The 14427-nt window shown below is 43.6% G+C and overlaps 1 protein-coding gene across 2 annotated transcripts in view; it reads right to left on the minus strand.

Moving 5' to 3' along the window:
- The window catches only part of NTRK2 (neurotrophic receptor tyrosine kinase 2), a 325021-nt gene that overhangs the window by 79229 nt on the left and 231365 nt on the right, over nt 1-14427 (minus strand). For both annotated transcript variants that reach the window (XM_059142001.1, XM_059142000.1), the window contains one exon: nt 6774-6904. In XM_059142001.1, the coding sequence (XP_058997984.1) occupies nt 6774-6904 (131 nt within the window). The remainder of the gene's footprint in view (nt 1-6773; nt 6905-14427) is intronic.

Consider the following 14427-nt stretch of genomic DNA (forward strand, 5'->3'; position numbering starts at 1 on the left):
AAGGCCAAGTCCTATTTCGCACGCCTTAAAATGCTTGCAATAATTTGGGTGGTGAAATTGACGGCTTCTGTGTGCATATTACATCAAGTCGCATATTATAAATGCTAAGTCTTTGGAAGACATGAAACTAATTTGTAGCAACAGAGAGATATTGACTCAAAGGAATGAAATAGAAGTTGTCCTCTAGTAAGGAGAGCTGCAGTATATTTACCGGCTTTAAATACAATTAAAAATGGGAGCTGATTTCACTAAAGCTGCTGATGGCTCATGGTAGACTGGGACTCAGTCGGGATCCGGGTTATCATGCTAAAGCCAATGAGAAAGCAGCACAGCTATTGAGAGAGAGGCCCATGTTCCAGAGATACAGAAGTGTGAAATGAAGTCTACAGCTGTGTTCAATACCAGAGGTCCTCATTCCAGTGAAATGCACTGTTTGGGGTTTAGCATTTCTGAGAAGATGGGGATGAATTGGAGACGAGCCAGAAAATAGGGTTAATAAGACCACTTAACAAGACAAAAAACAGACTTCCCATCACAGGTTAAAAGTTGAAGTTTCTGGAAAGCGGACATTGATGGGGCAAAGTAGTTACTGGAACCTACCAGACTCAAGCACAGGAGAGGTCCTCACCAGGAAGATGTCACTCTCCCTCCTATAGCCTACATGAGTGTGCATGTATGCAAGCATGTGTGTGCACGCACACATACACACACACACACACACACACATGCATGCACGCACCAGGAAAAAATGGGCTTACACTAAAGTACAATAGAAATCTATTAAACAATGTCTGGGCCATAAAGACAGTGAAAGCTTTTAATGAGCCACTATTAAAAGTTGGATGATTTCTATTCCTAGAGACTTGTAAAGATGGGAGTCGATAGCATTTTCTGCAACACTGTGTCCTGTTAAGGTACACAAACTCCTTTTTTGGGACAGCACTAATGAATGTTCTCTTAAATATACTCATCTTGTCATCTTCCATTTCCATTTTGTGGGGACAAGGATTTCCCATGCCAGTATCCATAGAGAAGTGGGAAGGGAGCACAGGAAGAGGGAGGAATGGGAGGGAAACTTCGTGATTAATCAAGATGGAAGGACTGATAAGGTGACTGCCACAAAAAAATAAAAATTTAAAAAATCCTAAAATGAAAGAAAGAAAAGAGCCCCCTGTCTTAGAGATAAATGTACCTTGGAATTGGTGAACTCTTGATTCCCTCTCTTGTCTATGGACTGTTTCACTGTTTCAGAACAGGAGAGAACGAGCTTTCCTTTGGAGCCCTTATTCTGCCTTATCCATGTTCTGAGACAACTGGCGCTAGTTGCTTTTTTCCATAGAGGGCCTCATCTGTGCCATGTGATGACCTTGGATGGTTGGGCCACAGGTAGGTGGCCTGGTGTGAAGATGGAGTGGAATCACTGAACACACAGTCTTTTCCTTCTTGAGCAGTCCACAGACCAGGAGGAACAGCTCTTCACGCTTTTTTCAGGGATGGAATCTCTAATATTCCTTCAGGGAACCATGGCTACCCACATTCAGTCTCTGTGTGTCATGTAGACCTGACCTCACCTTCCATTTCCAAGGATGTGTATGTGACCCAGGCCTGGGTATTCAGATTATTATTCAGTGAGTCAGAGGACCTGGGGACCCAACTCAAGACAAGCCAGTAAGAGCTGTCCCTTGGAATTTGGTGTCATTGTTGGGGAAGAGGAGCTCTCTTTGGGGTTGCTAGAATGGCAGGATCTAAGCCCAGAACCATTGCTGCCAAGTCTTTACCACAGTGGAAAGGAGAGAACCAGTCTGGGAATACAGTCAATACAGAGGAAAGCAGGGCCAGGAGATACATACACGGAGAATTGATTTTCTGGATCCAGCAGTACCTGAAGCAAGGACACTAGTAGCAAGGTTTTCCATTAGCTTCATCAAATAAATTTCCTTTTCTGCTTAAACCAGCTTGATTGAGGTTTCCCATGAGCATGCCACAACTGTTCTTATCAAAGCTGATAATGATGTTTTGCTTATGTTCACTCCAGAATCCAGTTTTCCTTATTTCTACCTATTTCCTTGAATTGCATTTCTACTCAGAAAAATGCCAAAGTGTCTCTCAACCTTACATACAGATGAGCACAACTAACACATTCCTTTGTATTACTTGGTAAGTGGCATCATGTTGAATTTCCTCACTTGGAGCAACCAGGGCATGTGCAAAATTCAATAAGTAAAAAATGCGGTGCATCACAAGCATCAGACTGTTGGGGAGGCCTGAGTTTTAGTCCTAGATCTGACATTAATTGCCCTTGTTCAACCTACGTGACCTTGGATGGGTCAATCGTCTTCTAGGGGTTCCCATTTCTTTGTTGGCAAAATGTGGGAGTTAAGCTAAAGAACATCAGTTAATAGCCATCCCCTCATTCATTCAACAAGTATTTATTCCACGCTACTAGATATTGGACAATGTGCTGAAAATCATGGTTCCCACTCTCAAGGATATATCACTCTAATGGAGGAGACATGCAGTCATGCCAATGATGAAATAAGCTCTCAGACACATATAGAATTAACAACCTTGACAAATGCCATAAAAGACAAGTACAGATGCCTTAATGGATATGATGGGGAGGTCTGACCTAGCTGGCAGAGCAGGCAAGGGGAGTTCTCTCCTAAGAGGAGCAACTTGAACAGAGAGTGGATGGATTAATGGCAGCTGTGTGGACAGAGGGGCTAAGGCTGGGCTCTCCAGACACAGGAATGGCAAAACATGTTAGATGCTACTTAGGTCTGCAGAACAGCAATGTACCAGAGCACTCATCAGTCAACTCTTCCAAAACCCTTGGTGAAGAAAATCAGCATTATTTCTTCTGTTAACAAGAAGATATTCAGAATCGCGAAACGCAAAAATCCGGAAGGAAGTGCTTGTTGAAGTCAGATCTCACCACTCCTGGTCTCAAATGTTCCTGTAGGGTGCCTCTCACTCGCTTTAACTTACACCTCGAGGAAGTCACTCGACTTCCCTGGGTCGCGGATTTTTCATCTATAAAACATGAGACTTGGGTTCTATATAATTTCCAAAGTCTGTCTTGCATGCAACATCTTTGTGTTTCTAGAAATACACCTGAGATAGTAGAGAGGGGGAGGAGAGGCCATGAATCCGACGACGTGCACTTGTGGCTATATTTAAAAAACAAAAATCAGCGTGCAGGAAATAGTAGAGGAAAATGTTGTAGGCATTGCAGCTATCGAAATGCAGGTTGGATAGAGCCAAAAATAGTTAACGCACCCACAGCTAATGCAGGGAAACTACCATGAAACGTTTCCTTGGTAATTGAGTTACTTAAAGGTAAAGTAACTCATTCTGATCAAAGACTGGTTCCTCCGCTTCTCACCCTCTTCATGGGTTCTGCAATTGTGATTCAGCGTAAGAGGAAAAAACTAGCTGTTGCATCCATTTCACTAAAAAACGAAGGTCATCCAAAAACTATCAAGAAAAGGTCACTCTGGTTGGCTCCCAAACGGGGAGATAGTCTAATGGGAGAGGGACGCTCAGCCCATGTGGGCTCCTGAGTGCCTTCAGATCACGTCCATCTTAAACCGGTTCCTGCAGATCCCTCAAGTTCTTAAAATCATTTGGGGCAGGCGATGCCACAATTTACAGGAAACTGACATCTGTCAGTCTGCGTGCAAAGCCCTGGATTTCAAACCAGTCAGCTCCTTCTAGAGAAGGAAAGAGGACAATAGCTGCTATTTCTTAGACGCATAATCAATGCTGCAGGGGTTGCTAGGCAACAGGCAGAAAGCCTGTCAAACATCCCTGGGTACCTTCAATGGGAGAGGAGCAGCTCCAGGAGCAATTCCTCAGAGGTGACAGGCTGGGCGGGGCCCCGGAAGGGTCATTCCGTTTGTCTCCTTCCTGAAAAATTTGCTTTACTGTGGTTTGGACTGAACCATAGACATTTTCCTCCAAGGTTCAGGGGCTAGTCTTTGAACACACTTCCAGCTGGCCAGCCCCCGGCTGGTCAGGCTGGGGAGAGCAGCTCTGTAAGGGGTCCGTATGCTATTGTGAACCAGCCGTTGTGGAGCTGGGGAAGGTCTGGCTTGTGCCTCGGGGGGGCTGCAACCTCTGAATCCCAGAAAGTGAAAATGGGCACCGTCTCTGAAGCCAGAAGTCATACAGGCAAATGTAAGCAAAGCCTCTGATAGCAACAAGACTTCACAGGCAAGGTAGTGGAGAGGAGACGTTTTAGGTGTGCGACCTTGAAGTTGAAATGAATTTTTGAGCTGCAGGCGTTTTCGTCCTCTCGGCTTGAAATAACAGTTTCATTTAAATTTCAACAAGAAGGAAGGAGCCCACAAAGAGTCAGGAGTTGATAAAGGGGAAAATTCAAGTTCTTGTTGGTTTGGTTGATTTTGGTTTGGTTTGTTTCTAGCAGTCTTGCTTCACAAGCGCTCACCGGAGGTCATGAATTTGCCAACTTATTTGGCGAGAGATCCAGGTCCTGCGTCTTCGTCAAAGGTGGAATTCGGGCTGTGACTGGATTCAAACCAGGGAGAAGCCTCAGCGGTAATGGCAGTGGGAGATGAGCCTCGGGAGCGGCAGGCTGTGTGGACAGGGTAATTGTTTACACCTCACTGACCCTGTCTGGTGCTTGGCCAGGACCAGCCCAGGCCCTGAAACCCTGTCCTAGCATGTGTTGGGAAGGAAATGCGACACATGAGTTGACGGTGACCCAAATGTAGCTGGGGAACACCCTCTCTTCAAGGGCGTTCAGAGAACAGTGAAGCAGGTGGAGAATACAGAACGACACTCAAATGAAAGGCTTTCCCCACTAAGAAATTTGGTGCCTCTCTCTCTATATCTGGCTGAGGTCCCTCAGCTACTCCTACACTGTCATCTAGGATTCCCTAATCTCCCTGAATTTTCTCACATTCCAAGATGCTCACCTTGTGACCCCAGGAATCAAGAATCTGAATTCAGAATCTGAAGGCCTGACTTAGGTCCCTAGGGGGCCTCCAGATATCAGTAGGAGGAAACATGACTCCAGAACAGGAATCCCTGGTCTTCAATGTCCTTGCATATAACTCATGGCTAGATTAGGATCAGATTTTCCCTAAGCTGCTTCTAGCGCTCATATTTTATCAGTCTATGAATCTACAAAAATAGAGGCACCTTTTGGTCCCATTTATCCAACGTGAGGGGAAAAAGCAGCAGAGGAAAGCAAAGACTGCAGAGAGAACACTGCCAAATGTTCTGAACATTTTGTGCTTTAAAAAAATAAACTTTCTGGGTAAATGAAAGAAAAGAGGAAGCAGTCTCAACAGCAGGAATAACCACCCCTCCCCCCAACACCGCCCGAGTCATGGAGGGATTCTTATTTTACACCTTTTACCCCATTTGACCTCCCATCTGTCCAGCATCTTCTGAACGCCCATGTCTCCTCTCCTCTGGCTCCCTCTCCCTCTCCATTTGCCTAGCTTTAGTGAGACGATGTTTACTGATATTACATTTACCCTCCCTAGAAAGTTCTGTCCTTTATTCGTTCCAAAGTGCAGCTTTTAGAAACCTTTGGTGAGCGTCTAAGAGCCTCCGGGCCACTCAGGTTGGGATGATATCCGGGAAGCAAATGCACTGTTTCTTCATTTGGATGGGTTTTAACAGAAAGTGTATTTAGTCCACAGGATGAGTAAGTTCCAGAAGTTTCTCTCTCCTCAATTACCTATTATGTATACAGTAGAATACTTTGATGCAAAGTACAGCACTAATGGAATAGACAGCTGACTTTTAAACATGAAGCTTGTCCTGGTTGTAACTAGTAAATGAACGCTGCATTCTGTTTGGCAGAAACAAAGAAAACCCAATCATCTTCCATGAAGCCAAGAAGCTACATCTTATTATACTAGCCAAGCCCATATTCCTTTGCCACTTAATTCATTTTATAAATATAGGCCTCTTTTAAGTCTTTTACATATATTATTCAATACCTTGGTGAGTTGGGATTTTTTTTTAGTTTTGACAATGCATATGTAAAAGATCTGCTGAAGTCTTTTGTGCTATTTTTGTTAATTCCTATGTTTTAGAGAGCTCAGTGGAAAATTCATCCCCTCCAGTAACATTTATCTTACTGAAGACCAGGTCTCCTTTTTGAGTTTGGGGGGAGGGGGCAGTGGTGGGAATTAGGGACTTTCAGCCTCCATTATTTCAGTAAAACCGCGTGTCTCCTGGGGTGCTGGAATCCCGAGAGATGCCATCTACCGCAGGACGGAATCATGCAGCCCTGTATGCAATCCTGGGGCTCTGGGGACATTCGGGAGGGACAGGGTAAGGTGTAACAGTAGATGTCAGCAGAGCAGAGGGCTGAGAGGAAAAGCGGACTCCAGTCTCCCTCCTAGGGCCCCCACTGAGGACAAACTACAGCTGAGCTTGGCACAAGCACTGAGCCATCCCAAGGACACAGACTGAGGCTCCAATATGTGTCTGGGGGAATTCTGTCAAACCTTACTGCCCTCCACTCAGTGTTTAGTTAACATTGACTTGTAAGAATAGCCCAGAGCGCTCCACAGCCCATGGACTGGTGGGTCGCCCCTGAGAAGAAGCTCCAACAGTTACATGTGCCCCAAACACCCTTCCCACTGTCCACTTAATTCCAGAAAATTCAAACACATCCACTGGAGCAAACATAATTTGCTCCTGAATTGGCCAACTGTAACATGAAATAACGTTACTTCCACACGTGAGTGCAACCACAGATAATGAGACATTCTGGAGTGTTCTCTTACCTTCACTGCCACCAAGATCTTGTCCTGCTCAGGACAGAGGTTATAGCATTCAGCTAGGAAAACTTTTCCAAAGGCTCCTTCGCCTAGCTCCCTTTTCAGAACAATGTTATGTCTCTTGATGTGCTGAACAACTGTAAAACAAAGACAGAGTGGAAATTGGAATCGATGCACACGGAGGTGACGGCGGAAGGTAGGAGTCAGGGGCCCGCCTCCTGAGCTTTTCCCCTCTGCCCCAGTAAACCGAAAGAGAGGCTCAGTACCCATCTTCACTGTGCACCCCAAATAGCTGGAAGGAGGTTACACAGCGTGCTCTCCGGAGCTCAATTATTACTTTCGCTAGAACTGAAGAAGTGACTTCCCCATTGGCTACAGAATGTCATTAATGAACTTCCCAACTTAGGAGAAGGGAGAAATGGGAAAAGATGAGATATTAACAGCAGACCTCTCACAAGCCAGATGCTTTGCATATACTTGTTTGTCATGTTTCTCGTGGGGGAAAGGCAGAGAAAGAGCCAGGAATCTCTATTTCTTTGTTAAGATGCCTCAGACTTATAGAGGGGAGGCTCAGAGGAAACAGAGGGAAGAGGCAAGATCTGGGCATGGCTTATCAGAGCTTTGTCCTCCTGGTGAGCTGGACTTGACCAGGGTTGAGACTCTTTTCTCATTCCAGAAATGTCTAGACCATGCTGCAGCTGGTTTCCTGAGCCCTTTCTAAGATCATGCCTTAGTCTTGGCTCTCCAAAGCCAAGTAGAGACAAGAATAGATGCATGGCGGGAAGAGAAAATATTTCTCCCTCGTGTCTAGAGTGGACCCGGCCCATGTCAACTCATCTATACGCCTTCCTGAGGAATAAGGCAGGAGGCTGCCAAGGTTCTCTGGAAGCCCATCCGTTGCAAGGAGGAGAGCAGAGCGAAGCATTGCTCAGAAGGACAGAGCCAGTGGAAAGTCCAAAAGGAGACTCTGTGGAGGACAGAGCTGTCATGGGAGCTTGTTCCTCTTTCCCCTGACTGTCAAGTGCTCAGCCCTCAGCCCAGGCTTCGACAAGGTCATTGGCCGCCATTCTTTCCAGGATGCCTCATCCTTGAATGGCGGTATTAAAGAAAGACTGGGAAGACTTCTGGAGCTTGGAACGTGTCCCTAACGGTATTCTCTCATTTTATTCCCACATCCCTGGGAAGCATCTCTGTTCGTATATTGTAAGTGGGGAAACTGAGTCTGGAGAAAATTCGGTGATTCTCAGCGTGGGAATGGAGGAGTTGAAATTTGAATTCGGGTCTGTCTGAATCCAGAGTACACACACGAAGTTGCTTTTCCATAGTAAACTGTGTTACACATAGCAAGAGAAATAGAAATATGTAAATAATAAAAAGTAAACATACTCTCCCAGCTTCCTGTTTAGCTCACCCTTCAAAGGCCAGTTCAAATTCTCACTTCCTGAGAGGGTTTCCAAGACAGCTCTGACCATCAAAGACCTCCTTCTCTGAATTCATAGTACATCACGACTTATGCTTAGTTGAATCCTTGCTTATCTCACAATTATTGCACATCTGTAAACACCCTGAGACTAAGAGCAACCCTGTCTATCTTCTATAATCATGTGTAATGCCTCAGGTGCTGAGCCCGTAGAAGATTTATTACTGTGGTTTAATTTGATGATCTTTCTTAAAAGCCTTTTTCCCCATTGAATGTGAACTGAACTTTGAAAACAAAAGGAAATACTAAGCATATTTCTGTAATTTAAATAGTATAAACCTGTCATTCCACCCAAGAAACAGACTATCACCAGTATGGTGAAAGCGCCACTATGCTACCATATTCTTTCTTGATGGTATCCACTTTCTCACTCTCTTCCGGGGGTAATTACTAGACTGAATTTTGTGTTAATCATTTCCTCCATAGGTTTGTTACTAATGCTATATCCCTAATGAGATATTGTTTGACTTTGCTACGTAAATGGAAACAGACAGTGTGTATTCTTCGACGTCTTGCATTTTTCACTCAACAATGTCCTTGAGATTGAGTTACACTGAGCTACAGTGTGTATAATAGCAATTCCTTTGCTTTTACTACTGTATAATATACAGAGAAAGGACTATACCACCACTTATTTATTCATTCTATGTTGATGGATCTGCTCTGCAGTTTCTTTTTAGATACAATTTCTTAAAAAATGCAAGCAGTGATTAAGGTTTTGCTGTAATAGGATTTTTCCCCTGATAATTCATGTGGTTTGGAGCTATGATGGCTTTCATGAGCCTCTGGGAACTCAGGGTGATAAAAAATCAAAAGGTCTTTTATGAGCAACAGTATTAATGAATATAAGAACGTATATTAATTTCTCATGCTCCAGTAGCAACGGCTGAATTTAAGAGAAGAGAAATGTGTTCATTAGGTAGAGTGCCCATATAAAGAGACAAACGTAATTCTTATAGAGAATTAGCTGCCATATTTAAATCTAATATTTAACTTCATGGTTGTCACACGTTCATTGAGAATTAAATTGTCACTTGATTTACTTTCTCACCAAATCAAGGCAAGTATTTAACTTTATTTTATTTTTTTTTTTTTGCTTTTGGTTTACACTTTCTTTCTTTCCTTCTTTCCATTTATTTATTCTTTTATTAAAATTTTTCCAAACAGGAGAAGAAGTTAGAAGTTTATAAGTAGAGAATAAGTTGAAGTTTATAAAGCTATGGATAAAGCCACAATTCTATCACCTTTAAAACTAAAATCGATGGGACCAGTTTTCCTATGCTGACCTTGAAAGCAGTATGTAGGCACTAAAGCAGCCTAATTCTCCGAGGTCAGGTGTGGGGACAAAAACTAACCTGAAGCTCTCACATCACTGAGCTAAGAGTTTCTTCCCAATCTCTTCTAAGAGATCACTGGGACTCGTCCCCACCTGCCCCATCTCCTGTTTCCCTCCATCACCACTGGAAGTCCTCAGAACGTCTCAGGGCATCCCTCCTTATTCAACCTTTTACTCCAACACCACTCATCAGTGCCCATCTCTTCACCCCTCTTACAGACCCTCCCACAGGGCCCTCTGGCCTCGTTTCACCCGCCAGCTCCCTATATCCCCAACTTCTCCTTAGGTCTCCCTCGACCTCCTTGACTCATACAAAATCTTGGCTATGCCCCGAAGATCTCCATGGCCTCAAAGGGAGGTCACCCCCAACCTTTCCCCAGGTACGTGGGGGTCCATGTGCCTGACTTCTGACCACTACCCATTTTCTCCTGCCAGAGCCCCAGCAATCTCAGAGATCTATTTTAAGGATCCAGCAGTCTACTCCACTTCTGCTCCCTCATTGCTAATTACTCCTCTTACCCATTGATCTCCCAATTTACTCTATCCCTTTCCACCCTACTCATGCCATCATTCCCAGTGACCAAGGCACAAAGATGCTTAGTAACTTGCCTAAGTTGCAGAAACACTGGGCTGCATTCATCTGAGTCTTTTATTGGTGCAGCTAAGAGCCAGGTGTTGGGAGGTTTGGGTTGGTTGTCTGGATGGCATTAAGGTGACTTTCTCTGGGAGCAAGACTGTCTTAAGGAAGGAAGGAATGCACTGATGCACATTCCTCACAAGCTCTTGATTTTGCTGTGGATGAGCACTGGGAATCACACTGTTAATGGGCCCTGTGAACGCTTAGATTCATTTGATTCAAAATATTCTGACTGAAGTGAGTCTAAAGATCCCAATGATAAATAAGCTATCAGGTAAGCATGTAAAATTTTTACATGCTTCTTTTTCTGGAGTCAGTCAATTGTCTGTTCTTAGCTCCTGAGACATGAGTAAAATCATCTCAAACCCAACATGAACAACTAATAAAAAAAATATGAAAACACAAACTCTAGCATCAGTGTCTTCCTAGACTTGGAGGAAAACTCAAAACAACAGTTGATTTAAAAAAAAAAAAAAGTTTTGTAGAAAAGTTTCTCTTTAAAACTTGCCTTGCCAGAAGACAAGGAGGTATCAAGGCAAGATGGAAATACACCAAAGTCATGTGCACTGCAGACTGATCTACGTCCCCCAATACAGTCAAAACAAAGCACAGGATTAAATTACTGAACAACTCAATCTACTCTATGGAATCAGAGAGAAACTGAGGACCGGCAATGGTAATCAAGATGAGTGCCTGAAAACTATCTGGACATCCTTGCCTTTAATGGAATTTTCCAGAATAGAAATTTGGTGCCCTTGGCCATTTGCTTCCTGAGGACCAGAAAACTGAGTAGCTCTCCAGTTTCATGTTTGTATCACATTACAACCCCTGACAGATGTGTTTCCTCCCAAGTACTTCCAGTAGCTCACAGAGGTGCCTGCAGGTTCAGATGGCTTAAATCAAATTCCTGGTATTGATATTCCCCAGAAGCAGATAATCTCTATAGACACACAGGCTATAGATGAAGTATTAATCTCCATCTACATCCATTACTACCAAATCTAAAACTAATGAAATAAATACATAAATAAAACTACCCACTTAAAGGTGAAATTGAAAATGTATTCTTCCAATTTCCTCAGTAATGGGGTTTCATAGAAAGCCCCTTGGCCTAGTGGATATATCCCGCTTAGCCTATGACCCTTAAATTGAGTCATTAATTGAAATCTCTAATATATGCCAAGTACTAAGTGATCTACAGTTAAAAGGAAGACTATTCTAAACTTTGAAGCAGAAAGGTAAAAAGTAGTATGTCCTAGAAGACAACATTCTACAGTAGATACGATCTCTCTGTTTCCCTACAGATCCGAATATAGGGTCAGCCTCAGCAGTTCTCTCTCAAGGGACTGGGTTCTATGATAGCAAAAAGAACTTCAACCTCCTCATGTTTGGTAGTCACAAGTGAGGCTCAGAACAGTGATGCATCTTTCCCGGGGCCACACAGCTAGGAGGTGACTGAGCCCGGACTCTCTAACACAGGCCCCCATTTGAGACCCACCCAAGGTAGCCAGGGCCTCCTGGCATTAAAGTGAAAATAAGCATTGCATCTAGTTAATATCTCCTCTATCAGAAATACTTGAAACACTCACATGTTTCATCTGAAATGGACCAAGCCTCTCGTAAGGAGGAATTTCATCAGAAAACTGCTAACAAAATAAGACAATTACAAAAAGTGAGAAATGAAACTTAAATGCCTTGGAAAAAGCTTGAACTTGATTTTTATATAGGATGAACAAATGTCATTTACTAAATATCTTAATGTCTGTTTCACGGGCAGCCTACTGAAACAGGTAAAATCACCCACCTTGTAAAAATAAAGTTGCATGAAAGACTGGAACTATGGTTTTGAATTTCATCTACATTTTTATCAAAATACAAGGTGGTGCTAAATTGGAAATAAATGCAATTAAGACCACAGACATAAAACACACCAGGACAAGATAAGGCCAAATATTCATAAATAATATTAATGATGAAAAAGAACATGGATTCATCCTGAGCTCTTCTTAAATACATTTCAACAAAAAATCCCAATGTGCATTAACATCAATTAATTTTCATATCTCCCCGAATGAGGTCAACAGTTACATTTATTTTACAGATGACACCGCAATTAATTGACTTACTGGTGGTCATAGAGCAACCCACTTATCCTTTCCCAAGTGCTATTTCCAGTGAAATGAGGATACGGGGAGGGCCTAACATGCACGGATTGCTATTATGGGGCAGAAAATGTGCTGAGGTTTACAAGAATTATCAATCTTCATAGTAATCCGGTAGGGTATCCTTACATCCATTTTCAAATTAAAGTAAAAAGAAGAGGATCAGGTGAGCTAAGTAACTCATCCAATGCTGTACAACCAATAAGGGGCAGAGTTAAAATTTACTCTACTACAATGTTCTACTTTGCCTTGGCCTTCTGATAGAAAAAAAAGTGAAAGAAAAGCCAGATGAACTGGACTTTTTCTATCTAGAGATACGTGGGTCGACTTTTGCCAGTTTAGTTCAGTAAGTTTTGACTAAGCACCTACTATAGCCTGGGCATTTCTCTGGGGCCCAGCGAAAAGGATGAGCAATATAATCCCTGAGCTCATGCAACTCACAATCTCAAGGAGCAGAAAAATATGCTTATATCTATCATATCTTTTCCTAACACCTTTGCTTCATTCACAAAGGATTGTAGGTACTTGATGGGACCATGCAAAGAAAAGCAAAACACCCAAATAAAAACTCGAGTCAGGAAAAGTGGAATAGAAGGCCAAGACAAGGTGCTAAGTAGAAATGCAAATGTGCAGATTCTAGGGGTCCCATGGGGTTATGAAAATTAACTCATAATTTGGATCCAAGCTTCCTGGCAGCAGAAACCAAAGAGAAACCCAATAATTAATAAAATGTGGATGATCCAGAAGTAAAAGCTCAAAAAATCCTTATGGTAAGTGAGATTCTTCATGGCATTTAGTTTTTGAAGGAATATACCAAATGGATTTTACACAGGGGATCAGCGTCCTCAACAATGCCCACAGAGTAAATAGTGATCTTCGTAAGAAATGAACACATAGCACGAGAGCCACCATCAGAGAAAACAGTGCAAGGTATGATGGTATCCCATCAGAATGGCACAAAAACCAAGGTCTAGGGGCATGCTCAAGAATGCCTTGGGGATGTGATATCCCCACACCCGCTGCTGGGCCTAGAACACATTAGGCGATCAACACAGAGAACAAGGAGCCATGGGACCAAAATGGACACCCGTGAAAGGCAGGAGAAAGGGCCAGGAGTGAGCCTGCTGGGGGCACAGGAGTTAAGTGAGAAGTAAATGGGAAGAAGGGAGGGAGGAAACGGATAGGATAGATTCCGGGGGAAGCCACTGGGGGCAGAGTGCGCAAGGTATGGAAACATTCTGAGACAGGAGAATAGAGAGTTTGAGGGAGTCGCCTTCTGAGGGCCTCGCTCTGCTGCTCACCACAGCATGTGGCCACGGAAGGAGGACTTCCAGGGATTCCCAAGGGGCGCATTAAGCACAGACCAGGAAGCTCGGATCCAAATTATGAGTTAATTTTCATAAGCTTTTAAGCTAAGCCTGCCATGGGGTCCGGTGACGGGCAAGACACTCTTGCAAACAATTTTACATTCCTGGGAGGGCACCAGCTAGCTACGTGGCTGCCTCAGACAACATCCAGCGGCAGCAAAGGACCCTTCCATCCTAAACCAAATTTTAGACCCCGTGCTGAATGAGAGCAGGGCAGCTGTTGGGGGAGACGAGCGAGAATGGAGATTATTGAAACTCTACGTCACAAGGGATAAAGGTGACGGGGTTATTTGAACTTCAAATCCAAAACCTTCTTCTAGAAAACATCCGGGAAGGGGGGAAAGCCCCAGAAGCCATCTTTCAAGCTGTGAGACGGAAGGGAACACCACACTTCAAAATACACATACGGCACATCCTTCGCTTTGACAGCCCCTAACAGCCAAAATTATATCTGTTTTACACACTGGCAGGTGGTGGAGTTGGATTGATTTGCCCTGACAGCCCTCCCTGCTGGAACAATACTTGTCAGTCAGCCCCGGCAATGTTTATATTTTCAAGAATAATTATGCCAAGTGATTGCACGAAATCCTGGCAGGTGGGCAAGAAAGTCTTATCTGTCTGCCCCTCTGACCCTGTGTCCCTGACCTCTAATGTTCCTTCTGCTCCCAGGGATGGAAA

Source organism: Mustela lutreola, chromosome 12 (genome assembly GCF_030435805.1).
Source record: "Mustela lutreola isolate mMusLut2 chromosome 12, mMusLut2.pri, whole genome shotgun sequence".
In the NCBI taxonomy this organism is placed as follows: Eukaryota; Metazoa; Chordata; class Mammalia; order Carnivora; family Mustelidae; genus Mustela; species Mustela lutreola.